At 37.2% G+C, this 11923-nt stretch overlaps 2 protein-coding genes across 6 annotated transcripts; both read left to right on the plus strand.

Moving 5' to 3' along the window:
- The first annotated feature begins 528 nt into the window (after positions 1–528).
- Positions 529–7215, plus strand: LOC126611407 (uncharacterized). Of its 5 annotated transcripts, none has more exons than XM_050279686.1 (9): positions 529–839; positions 1210–1372; positions 1873–2044; positions 2547–2602; positions 4380–5408; positions 5567–5704; positions 5971–6261; positions 6374–6430; positions 6832–7215. In XM_050279686.1, exons 2-9 carry the CDS (start codon positions 1244–1246, stop codon positions 6991–6993), a joined length of 2034 nt encoding a protein of 677 aa, XP_050135643.1. In that variant the 5' UTR covers positions 529–839; positions 1210–1243; the 3' UTR covers positions 6994–7215. The 5 variants fall into 5 exon arrangements, with proteins under 5 accessions (XP_050135643.1, XP_050135642.1, XP_050135645.1 ...); XM_050279685.1 differs by having other exon boundaries at positions 529–753; XM_050279688.1 differs by having other exon boundaries at positions 529–753; positions 1254–1372; positions 4545–5408.
- An 819-nt stretch (positions 7216–8034) lies between these two features.
- On the plus strand, positions 8035–11923 carry LOC126612142 (developmentally-regulated G-protein 2). The gene is made up of 12 exons (XM_050280460.1): positions 8035–8183; positions 8444–8535; positions 8656–8723; positions 9019–9095; positions 9220–9400; positions 9604–9660; positions 9879–9953; positions 10105–10224; positions 10414–10584; positions 10889–11002; positions 11116–11286; positions 11510–11923. The coding sequence occupies exons 2-12, from the start codon at positions 8466–8468 to the stop codon at positions 11603–11605; spliced, it is 1200 nt and encodes a 399-aa protein (XP_050136417.1). The 5' UTR covers positions 8035–8183; positions 8444–8465; the 3' UTR covers positions 11606–11923.

The following is an 11923-nucleotide window of genomic DNA, read 5'->3' on the forward strand; positions in this document are numbered from 1 at the left end:
TTTGAAACATCAATAGCAATTTTTATTTATTTATTTATTTTTTATCTCATGTAGTAGTAAACTAATTAATATTGTATTTGTATCGAGTTGTGTTACACTCACATTCTTACCAAGTAACGATTCTCTTACTCAACTGATATTTTTGTCCGTTTTAATATTATTGTCGTGTCATCTCATATAAAAAATCGTCATTACTACGTAATTTGAACAAAAAAAAGGAAAACTAATGAAAATGGCTTGAAAACTTTGAGTTTTAACGACAAAGACAAAATAAATGATAAAGTGAATAGTACCAGGATTGACTTTTTAGTGTAAAAATAGAATTTTTCGTTAAAATGAACAATACCGAAAACTTTTCGTTAAAGTTTTCTATAAAAAAAACATTTTCTACTAAAGAAAAAAAAAAAAAATATCGAAAACATAAAAGAGAACCGGACGCCAAGTCCCATTTGTGAAGTGCATTGGAAGTAGCGTTTGGAGTCCGCAACTGTACGACAGCAAAGCTCGCAGCTTACTAAAAAAGCGAGGCAAAAAATAGAGAGGCGCAAACAAGGCACGCACGGGTGCAGTAGCAGCAGACCAATCCGATTGTTTTCCCTTTCCTCAAAGCTTCCCTCACAAGCTTTCTCTCTCAGAAAACGACTCGTCTTCTTCCCGACTCAGTCTCCGGCGCGCCTCGAATCGGTCGCTTTCCTTGCAATTTTCCACTCGCAAGGACCGAGTCAACTCCCTCCTCACTCCCACAGTCCTATGGTGAGCCCCGTCCTACTCAATTTTGCTTCATCTGTTGTTCAATTTTGCCCCGAATGCGAAGATTTTGAACATTTCTAGTTATGCATGTAAGTTCCCAGCTTTTAGTGTGATATTGTGTGAATTCCTTTGAAATTCAGCTTGAAATGGTACTTTTCTCTCTCACTAGACATATAGTTTTATGTAATTAGGCTTGGAAATTTGCAGTCTTTGGAGAAAATGTAGTTTGATATAGTGGTAATTTCGTTTTGTGATTTGCTTTTGGTTTTGGGAAATTTGAAATTTTGAATTGCAGGTTTGAGTGCTTGATTTGGGGGAGATTTTTTGTGTGTTTTGAGTTATGGGTGCGTTATATTTTTGTGGATAAGATTTTATTTTGTTTCATTATTTTGAAAATTTAGAAGTTTAACTTTGTATACCTTTTTTTTTGTGTTTGTTTATTTGTTGTTGGGGTTTCAGTTTGTGTATTTGAGTTGCATGTGGTGGATTTTCCATGGAAACAGTGGTTGGTGTTGAGGGGAATGATGAAGGGATGTGTGAGGAGAGTGGGGTTGAGAAAAGTAGCTCTTCGTTGTCTTCGCCAAAGCAGATTGCCGATCCTGTTGTATACAAGCTTGTTCGGGTACATTTTCATTTGCACTAAAAGTTTTAATTATTTTTCAGTAGGATTGATTCAACTTTCAAATTTGTAGAGAAACATGATTAGCTTGTGTAATGGGTGTTCATTATACTGCTTTAGAGTTGATAGAGGACTGTATATTTACCAAGTGTTTTTTATGGTTATTTTATTCAAAAATTACAATTAGAAGTAGCCAGGTGCTGGGGTGAATCAGATTTTAGAAAATCATAATAGAAAGGCGTTGAAGATTGAGCATCGTGATTTGATATGTTTTTTTCTCTGAAGCTTTTGGGTTTGGGGATTTAATTTGTCACCAATTTTAAACTCGAGGTTTATACTTGGATTAAATGAGAGGCCAGTTTTGGGTTTGGCGAGATGAGAGCCAGCTTCTCCATAATGCTTTTAAGCAGGGAAACTTAAAATCGTGTTGCACTACAACTATGAACTAAAAAGTTCATAGTTGATATTTTCATTGCCGTTTATTTTGTCTTATTTGATTCCAGGTTGAAGGTAATGGGAGATTAGTGCCAGCAACAGATGATGAAGTAATGGAAGTTGAGGATTTTCTTGTTGACGAAACAGTTGAATTACCTGTTGTTCCAGACGCTGGAAATGTTAGGTGCATTTCCAATGAAGAGTCTTCCTCTGGGAAACCTCAGAAAGAAAACTCAGAAGGTCTATTTGAGTTATTGTTATGACTAATGATTTCATTATCTTTATCATTATGGAAAATTTTTCGTAGTAACTTTAATGCACTTTGGAACCTTCAGCTATAACTTCTGTACCTAATGACTAGTGGGGCATTCTAAGTCTGATTTTTATCTATTCAGACTTTTGTATTTAATCTTACAAGTTAAATGAGTATCTCAAATCTCAAATATCTAATTAATTTGAGAAATCTTATTCCAACTTACTTTTTCTCCTCAATGGGTTTGAAGTTCATTTATATACACCACTGAAGCGACCAATTTTGGGTACTTTAAGTTATATTCAAGTTCTGTGTTGTATACCTATTATTTCCGTGACTTAGTGAAGTATTCTTTCAATGATAAATGGCTTTGTTGGAAACTAGTTGTATAACTTGGTTTGTTAAGTTATTTGAAGGCATTCTGTTTTTATATCTCATGGTGTTGGTTCTGTAATGGTTTTCATCTCTGATGGAGCAATACATTTCCAGGTCTGTCACATTCAGAGAACACAGAAGCTGATGCAAAATTAAGTGCACGGCTTGAGGTACTGACTTGCTTTCTTTGGATACAATTCGTCTTTTGTTGTAGAATCAGATGGATAAGTACTATTTTGCTTAAAATTGTACCTTGCTATGACCTTTCTGAATAGCCTAATTTTTTTATTAGCACCCCATATAATGTTGAATACACCCCACATAAAAATTTAATATTAAATAACTTATATACCCTACTATTCAATGACAATTTCGACCTTATTAGGTTAAAAAAAAGTAAGAAATTTCTAAATACACTCCAAATCACGTTTTAACGTATTATTTATCTTCTTCAATTCTCAAAACCCCTCACCCTCCATTACAGAATAAAACCCTAACCAATAAAACTACAAAAACGTTGGTTGAGAAAAATTATTTTTGACGAATAGAACACAAAATCGACGTTTTGGAAATTTCACGCGAGGTAAGACTTCATATTTTTCATTGTTTTAGTGATTTGAATGGCATCTCCCTATATAAAGTGATAGAAGTCTTTCCATAAAGGAACTTAAGGTAGGATTGGAGTTGTTTAATGAATGCTGAAGCTTTAAGTAGTCTGAATCTGTGAATTACCTATACTGGAAACTGCACAAGAATTGCTAGGTATACAAATTAAGTACTTGTGGCCTGCCTATAGCAGGATTCATAGGATGCTTTTATTTTGCTTCCCAAATACATGTGACTCCCAAGAAACAATAATATTTGTTGTGTGTTCAAGGTCTTAGCAGGAATTTAAGGTTGTTTGTCATATCATTCAAAGTGCCTGCAGTCATGGGTTGTATCTGCACCATGGTCATGCAGAACGCTCTTAAACAGTGAGTCTTTTGTAGTCAAACCCTTTACATTAGAACACTTTGGGAAATGCAGACACCAATTTGCTCCTTAACTTATATCTCTTAGTTGATCGTTTGAGGACCTAATTTACAATGCCAATCAATTCCTCCAGATCATCAAACCTTAGTTGCTTAGAGAGAGCATTACTCCCAACAACAACAAAGCCTTTTCCCACTAAGTGGGGTCGGCTATATGAATCCTAGAACGCCATTGCGCTTAGTTTTGTGTCACGTCTTCCATTAGATCCAAGAACTCTGAAGTCTTTTCTTAGAGTCTCTTTCAAAGTCTTCCTAGGTCTTTCTCTACCCCTTCGGCCCTGAACCTCTGTCCCATAATCGCATCTTCTAACTGGAGCGTCAGTAGGCCTTCGTTTCACATGTCCAAAGTAAATTTAATTTATAAAAATTAAAAATAAGTATTATAAGGTGTGAAGAATGTGGGGTGTATAAAAATGTAGGGTGTATTAGAAAATGTAAATTGTATATTGAGAATGTGGGGTATGAGGGTATTATTGGGAAGCATGTGGGGTGTATTAAGATGATTTTTAATTGAAAAAGCAAATGTGGGGTGTATTCAACAATATGTGGGGTGTTAATATAACAATACAAGCCATAGCATTATTCTTTTGGATAACTTGGAACTTTATGTCTCTTTCATAAATTGATTCAAGTGCTTGGACATGTTTACAGATACCCCTTGTACAGCAGTTATATTTCCTAGTTGCTATGCATTTTAATCTTCTAGAAAGGAATTTCTTGATCTTGAAATTTTTCAGTATTACGTGTTAGTGGCATATCTCTATATCAACTGGTTTGATTGTTCATTTCTTATAACTTACAGATAGTTTCTTTCAATTCTTCTTTTTCTTTTATCTCTTCAAGTATGTGCACAATTTTAGCATATCTAGTTAAAAAATCGTCTTGAATCTTTCTTGACCTCTAAAATCTCTTGTAGTACATTGAGATGTTGCAAAAGGTCAAACAGGAAGAGAGGCTCCACTTAGCATGGGGATCGCCTGATCATTCTTCTTCTTTTATGAATGTAGACATCCAGTGTTCTGATCAGCATGATAAATTACCTGCTATTGATGAGAAGCTGCATTCTGAAATTCATTTGCAGGATATTGGTCCTCCATCATCACTGAGTCCAGATGGAAGTCATATTAATGAATCTGGGAGAATTGGGGAGTGCTCAAAACAACCGCCAGATGGATCAGCTTGTGTCATTTGCACTAGTTCAAAGCCTGATGTAAATACACTAAAGGGGGAGATATGCTTGGACAACCTATCAATTAGAGAACTTCATGAATTATTTCGGGCAACTTTTGGGAGAGAAACTACTGTTAAGGACAAGTTATGGCTTAAGAGGAGGATCACAATGGGATTGACTAACTCTTGTGATGTTTCAACCACAACTTTCACCATCGTAGATAACAACTTGGTGAAGAAGGGTAAAGACGATAGCATTCAGAATGCAGATGGTATGCTCACTGAGGGGTCTGATGGTGAAGCAAAGAATCATGGGTATGAAACTTCACCAACTAGCCACAGTAGCCAAGTTGAAAATCCTCACACTGTTTCGGGCAAGAGATTGGGAAACAGTAGTGTAGAACTTGATTGTGGAAGTGAGGATCTTCACACAGATCAGAGAGCTGCCAAACGAGTTCGGAAGCCCACTAAGAGATATATTGAAGAGCTTTCTGAAGTTGAATCAAAAGATTGTAGCCCAAAAGTGATTAGTCCAGTTAAAAATGCTGGACAAGGACAAACATCTCTAAAATCTTGTAGGCCTCTTGGAAATGTCCCTTTAAGTGAGAAAGCTACTGTCACCAGGTTGGACCCTCTTGGAAATGTGACAAATGTCCCTTCAAATGAGAGAACTTATGTCACCAGGTTGGACTCTCTTGGTGGATCAGGTGTTCAGGTTCCCTATGTTTCTCGAGTTCGTAGAAGCCGTCCAAGGAAAAATATTATGGCCCTTATGGTAGGTAAAACCCTTTTATAATGTGGCAATAGAGTTGCTTTATCATTTCATTTCTTTTCCTTTTCTTCTTAAGCAGAGGAATTACTATTATGATGATATAGCACTCTAAGTCATCTGTATGACACAATGCCTGAATGTGTTCGATTTTCTATTTGTAGAAGTTCGACATGAGTGTAATGGGTGTGACAGCTAAACTTGTAAAAGAGGCCTTTAGTGTGCGTAGTTCGCTACCAGAGAGTGAGCATGCAGACAAAGTCTTGAAAACCAGATCTGCTTCTGAACAGATGAAATCACAGGCAAGATCAAGTTCGCTTAACTGGATTCCATTATTCTTACTTCACATTGAGTTATGGGCATATGTGTTTGAATTTGATAATGCGTGGGTAACGTTAATGTAGCAGGTTATTAGTTATGGAGTGGTATTTTGTCTTACTGAGGACTAATGGGAGTAACAACCTCTTTTTGATATCATAGTTTTACCTTTTGTTTGAGTGCTATACTAAATTACCTCTCAGTTGGTTGCATGCTAATTTTTTGTTATGTTAATTTGTTACATATGTAGTTTACTGCTGAACCAGAGAAAGACAAGCGTCGCTCAGTAATGGGCACAATTGAACCGGATAAGAACATGGGCATGAAGCAGACAGATTCATCGGAGGACAATTCGGATGATGGTACAGCCCAGATTCCCACAGCAAAAGGTGGAATGAGAAGGAAACACCATCGAGCTTGGACTCTTGTTGAGGTTATAAAATTAGTAGAGGGTGTGTCTAAGTGTGGCACTGGTAGGTGGTCTGAGATCAAAAGGCTTTCCTTTGCATCGTATTCATATCGCACTTCTGTTGATCTCAAGGTATAATTTTGCTTTACAATTTGTGTTCAAGATACCAAGTTCATTTGGCATCCAGTTATGCTAAAAACGATGGTAAATACTTTTGACTAAGAAAACATGTATCATTTTGCAGGACAAGTGGAGAAACCTGCTGAAAGCTAGCTTTGCGCAAACGCCTCCTGATGATGGAGTGAGTACATTTCCCTTCCCTCTCTTTCATGAGTTGGTTAGACGGGAAGTGTTCCAATTTCCCATCTCTTTCAAATGCAAGCTTTCTTTGAACTCTTTGCTCAGCCTTTAACTTCTAATATTGCATTCAAATATATCTTCCAGAAATGCCTATATTCTGTAAATAAATTTTTTGCACTTCGATCTTATCTCCATAGTATTTTACACTTCGATGGGTGTCTACAGCAAAATCTGGTGTCCTATGGTGGTTTGCTTCATTGTGACGTGCGAAGCTGATGTTTGGCGTCTGTACTAAGAAGCAAATATGCCTCTATATATACTACACCATACAGCATTGATTTTCTCTTTAAATGTCCATTTGATTACTGGCTTTACTTGGTTTGTCTGTGGGAAATTATGCAGATAAACTCCCGGAAACATGCTTCAGTACCCATCCCGGCATCAATTTTGTTGAAAGTAAGAGAGCTTGCTGAGATGCACGCGCAGGTACCGCCAAATCTAGGGCCGAGCAAGCCGGCCAGTGTTAGTCGAAGCGTGCATCAAATGAGACCAGGCTTCTTGTAGCATTGTATACAAAGTAACATTTAGTCGTGCGGATCCAGAAATAAGGATACTGCTGGACTGTAACCGCTTTCATATGCTGACGCTCACTTATTAACATAGCTTATATGCTGCAGATGGATTGCCGAGATGTAGGCTTAAACATGTTTATGGCACCTTCTCTGACTGCTAACACATTCTCTCGCTCAGTAATTTATATTGAACGGGTTTATGCCTGTTGTTAAACGTTAGAGATTTTCTCTACTACGGTTAACCGCGGGCACATATCAATTTTTGCAATGCAAGTTGACCGGCGAACACTTGCCGGTTGATCAGCGGAACACAAATTGGTTTAGAACAAGGATGGACTCGAAAAGCATGACCCGAATGCGGCAATAACCGAAGGGCTAAACAATGTCTGGTTTGGGATTTGGGTGAATTTTCAAAGAAAATCTTGAATAAAGATCCAAAAAATGAACGAGTTGCATCACTTAAATTTGTGGAGTGAGCCAAAGAGACTAACCATATTAAATTAATAACTATTTAGAGCTTGAGTGCTATCGAGACCAAGGTTCAAAAAAACGTTAAGCGTTGGTCGGATGGGGGGTTGGGTTTAGTGCCTAGGCGGCTTGTGGAGTCGAGGTGGACTAGGTAGATTTAAGTAAATTTATATGTATCATATAAATAAGTGCCTATTTATATTAAAAAAAAAATTACATAACTGTATTGGGACACATAAATTGCAAAGTAGAATAACATATAAATTATAAAGTATTATAATATATTGAAAACATGGAGAACAAACATATAATGAGTGTTCATCCAAGTATTCAATAAGTCTCTTACAATTTAGTGAAAAAATAAAATGAAAAATAAAAGTTATCTATTCTTTATCTAAATAAAAGTCATGACCTAAACGGGTGACTAAATGAGTCTGAACAAAGTAAAGTTATGTTAGGAATACGATAAATACAAAGTTTGATTGTTTCCCATATAATGAGAAAAAGGAAAAAAGAAAAAGACAGGAAATTTGATTAGATGGTACCCAAGAAAAAGGCCCAAGACGCAATTACCGAACCTGGATTTAAAGCCCATACTCTCTCTCTTCTTCTCAGCCCTAACTCATACACACACACACACTCTTTGTCTCTCTGTCTCTCTCCTTCTCTGGTACTTTCAGCTCCAGAGACGTCATCGTCGCCAACTGAGTCACGGTGAGTCCTCCACCGCAGCACTTCCACTCCCTCCAATTCGTACAATTAACATTTCTTCCTTCAACAATTCAACCTCCCTTAGAGCAATTCAGCCTCTCCTCCCTCACTGAAATTCACTCTCTGTTTGGTAACTTTGGTTTCCGAGACATCGAAGTTGAATCGACAAATTCTCGGCAACCAAACAGACCCTTCAATTTTTAATTACTCAATTGGTAGTTTCTATATCTCATCTGTTCCTGCTGTTGCTTTTTTCGTTGTAGGGGCTGAAAAAATCCAGTAGCAATGGGGATCATCGAAAGGATCAAGGAAATTGAGGCCGAAATGGCTCGAACTCAGAAAAATAAAGCCACAGGTACTTTACCTTTTTATATTAAATTCAAAATTTTTGGGTAGTTAAATTCATTGATTTCTTTTATAAATTGGGTTATATATTAATTCTTTTTATTTAATTGAAATGCTGAAAAAAATGCAGAGTATCATCTTGGCCAGCTCAAGGCAAAGATTGCCAAGCTCAGGACTCAGCTTTTGGAGCCTCCGAAAGTATGCACTTCTTCCATAAATATGTGTGTGTGTGTATATATATATGTATTATGTTTTATACACACATACACATGGGTATGGTCCTTAGTGTAGATAATATTGTTTGTTAGAAAAAAAGAAAAACATGAGTATGGTTTGATGTGAATATAACATTTCCTGTATTAGTGTTAGGAAGTTTGGTGTGCATGGGATTCTTGTTAAATCTTTGTACTGGTTCAATTGGTTTGAAACAACTTTCTTTTCATGTGTTTGAGGTTTAGTTTTTCCATTTTAATGATTCATAAATGAATTTCAGGGGTCTAGCGGAGGTGGAGATGGTTTCGAAGTTACAAAATTTGGTCATGGACGTGTTGCGCTTATTGGGTTTCCAAGGTTTGCGATATTTATATAATCTCAATATGCATTGTGTATCGTGGAAAGAAAGCAAAATGAAATGTTGTACCTTCAAACAGCAATAAGTGGCGAATCCTTATGACATTTGCTGCTTTGTTTGTAGTGTGGGAAAGTCGACACTTTTGACTATGTTGACGGGCACACACTCTGAAGCTGCATCTTATGAGTTCACAACTCTTACCTGCATTCCTGGTATTATACATTACAATGATACAAAAATTCAGCTGCTCGATCTTCCTGGAATTATTGAAGGTGCTTCTGAAGGCAAAGGTCGTGGGAGGCAGGTGATAACAATATTCTCCTTAAGCTTCCTCTCTTCTTGTGATAACATGTCATTATGCGTTTATTGTACAATAATATCATGAGAATTTTTCAACAAGGTAGAATGGTGATCAGTCTGATGACTTGTATTTGGCCTTTTCTCTCCTGCTCTGTATTTCCAAGTATCATGGAAATGGATAGAATTTGATAAGACCCTCTCTTGCAGGTCATTGCTGTTGCCAAGTCTTCAGATATTGTGTTGATGGTCCTTGATGCCTCAAAAGTAAGTATTTATTAGTAACATGCTGTTGTTACTGTTGCTATTTAAACAGCTGATAAAAAAGTTTACTGCTAGTCTGCTTACAGACCTTTCATTGTTTTCCATTCGTAGCAACGTGCTTGACCTTTGAATCCTGTCTTATTGATACTTTATGTGATTACCTGTTTTTTATTTGGATTCTGTCAGTTATTTAGTCTAACCCTTGCATTTTGATGTTTCAGAGTGAAGGCCATCGGCAAATATTGACGAAGGAGCTGGAAGCTGTGGGCTTACGTTTAAACAAGAAACCACCTCAAGTAAGTTTCATCTTCACAATATAGATATTAGCATTTTGAAAACAGACTCAACCGGGTCTTAGTTTCTGTCGGTTGTTTCTCTGTTTCCATATATTGTTTGTTTTGTTAACTGTGGACTTCCGCTGGATTTTGCGTTTTGTTCCATGGGCAGATATACTTCAAAAAGAAAAAGACTGGAGGAATTTCTTTCAACAGCACTCTCACTTTGACTCATGTGGACGAGAAGCTTTGCTATCAAATTCTTCACGAATACAAAATTCACAATGCTGAGGTACTTTACTTAGGCTTAGTCAATGTTGTTCTTTATGAAAGCTAATGGTGATTCTTTTATTGGGCATACACAACTAGTGGTACGTGCTTTTCTTTAAGTCGGTGATGTACACTCTTTCAATTGGTGATGCTGTCATCTCCGTGCTCATCCTTTGGGAAAGAATACTCATGTGTAATAGCTTTTATGCAGTTGCTGTTTCGTGAGGACGCCACAGTGGATGATCTTATCGATGTCATTGAGGGAAACCGGAAATACATGAAGTGTGTATATGTATACAACAAGATAGATGTTATTGGTATTGATGATGTGGACAAATTAGCCCGGCAACCTAATTCCGTTGTCATTAGTTGCAATCTCAAGGCAAGTTTTACACTTATTGTTTCAATTAAATTCGAATGAGATGGAGCCGTGCATCTGTGTTATCAATAAAAAACCTTGAGCAATTTGTCGCAGTTGCAAACTTGCAAAACTTTTGGTCAGAACTAAGAAGGCACTGTCAACCGTGCTTCTTTCCATGAAACATATGTTTTTGTTGGACCCTATTGTGCAAAACGAAAAAAATTACATTACCATTTTCTAACATCTTGCAATGGATATGAAACAAGAGTTTCCCATACAAAATGGTTCCGGAACATTAACTTTGATTCATGATGTTGCTCAACAGCTGAACTTTGACAGACTACTTGCAAAAATGTGGGAGGAGATGGGACTTGTTAGAGTTTATACCAAGCCACAGGGCCAGCAACCTGATTTCGGTGATCCTGTAGTTCTTTCTGCTGTAAGTTGCAAATATTTTTGTTCTGTTATCTTTTAGGATCAATTAATACACCATTCTTATGAGCTTTCTGGCTTTGTTCGTTTTCTCTTATTCCTCTTTGCATGTATGTGTAGGATAGAGGGGGCTGCTCTGTTGGAGACTTTTGTAACCATATACACAGGAGTTTAGTGAAGGAAGTCAAATACGTGCTAGTGTGGGGTACAAGCGCAAGGCACTACCCACAGCATTGTGGTCTCGGTCATGTTTTGAATGACGAAGATGTGGTTCAGATTGTCAAGAAAAAGGTAAACTTGTCTTTGTGCTTTTCATTAGAAAGACTGCATCGACGAGTATACATGGCTTCTGTATCACTATATTTTGACCAAGGTATCACTAGATTTTGGGTCGTATGACTATTGTAATTCCAGATGCTTGCTAGATTCCAGTGTTTTTTGTTTTCTTTGCAACGGACAAGGAAAGAAATGTGCTTCTGATAAAAATCTATTTTTTGGCGTTTGCATTCTCCAGGACAAGGAAGGGGAAGGGAGGGGTCGTTTCAAGTCACATTCAACAGACCCTGCTCGTATATCCGACAGAGTGAAGAAGGCTCCCCTGAAGCAGTAATATCATTGATAGGCATACCATGCAGACCCGAGTTTCTTACATGAATCGGCACAGAAGAATGATCCGTGGATGTGATGTATATCCAGATTTGAGATGCCTACAGAGCACGACATAATCAAATCATTTGCTCAATTTGAAAATTAGTCGAAAGAGAAGAATTGATGTTAGAATGTCGTGCTTATCGAAATAGGTAAATTTTCTGGTCCATGTGTTGTATGTTTAGATTAATTACTTCCTGAAGTTTTGAACATGTACTGCACGATAATCTGTGTTTCTGGAGATGGTGATCAATACACTTGTAAACGCTCTTCGGCTCTA

This window comes from Malus sylvestris, chromosome 17 (genome assembly GCF_916048215.2).
Source record: "Malus sylvestris chromosome 17, drMalSylv7.2, whole genome shotgun sequence".
NCBI lineage: Eukaryota > Viridiplantae > Streptophyta > Magnoliopsida > Rosales > Rosaceae > Malus > Malus sylvestris.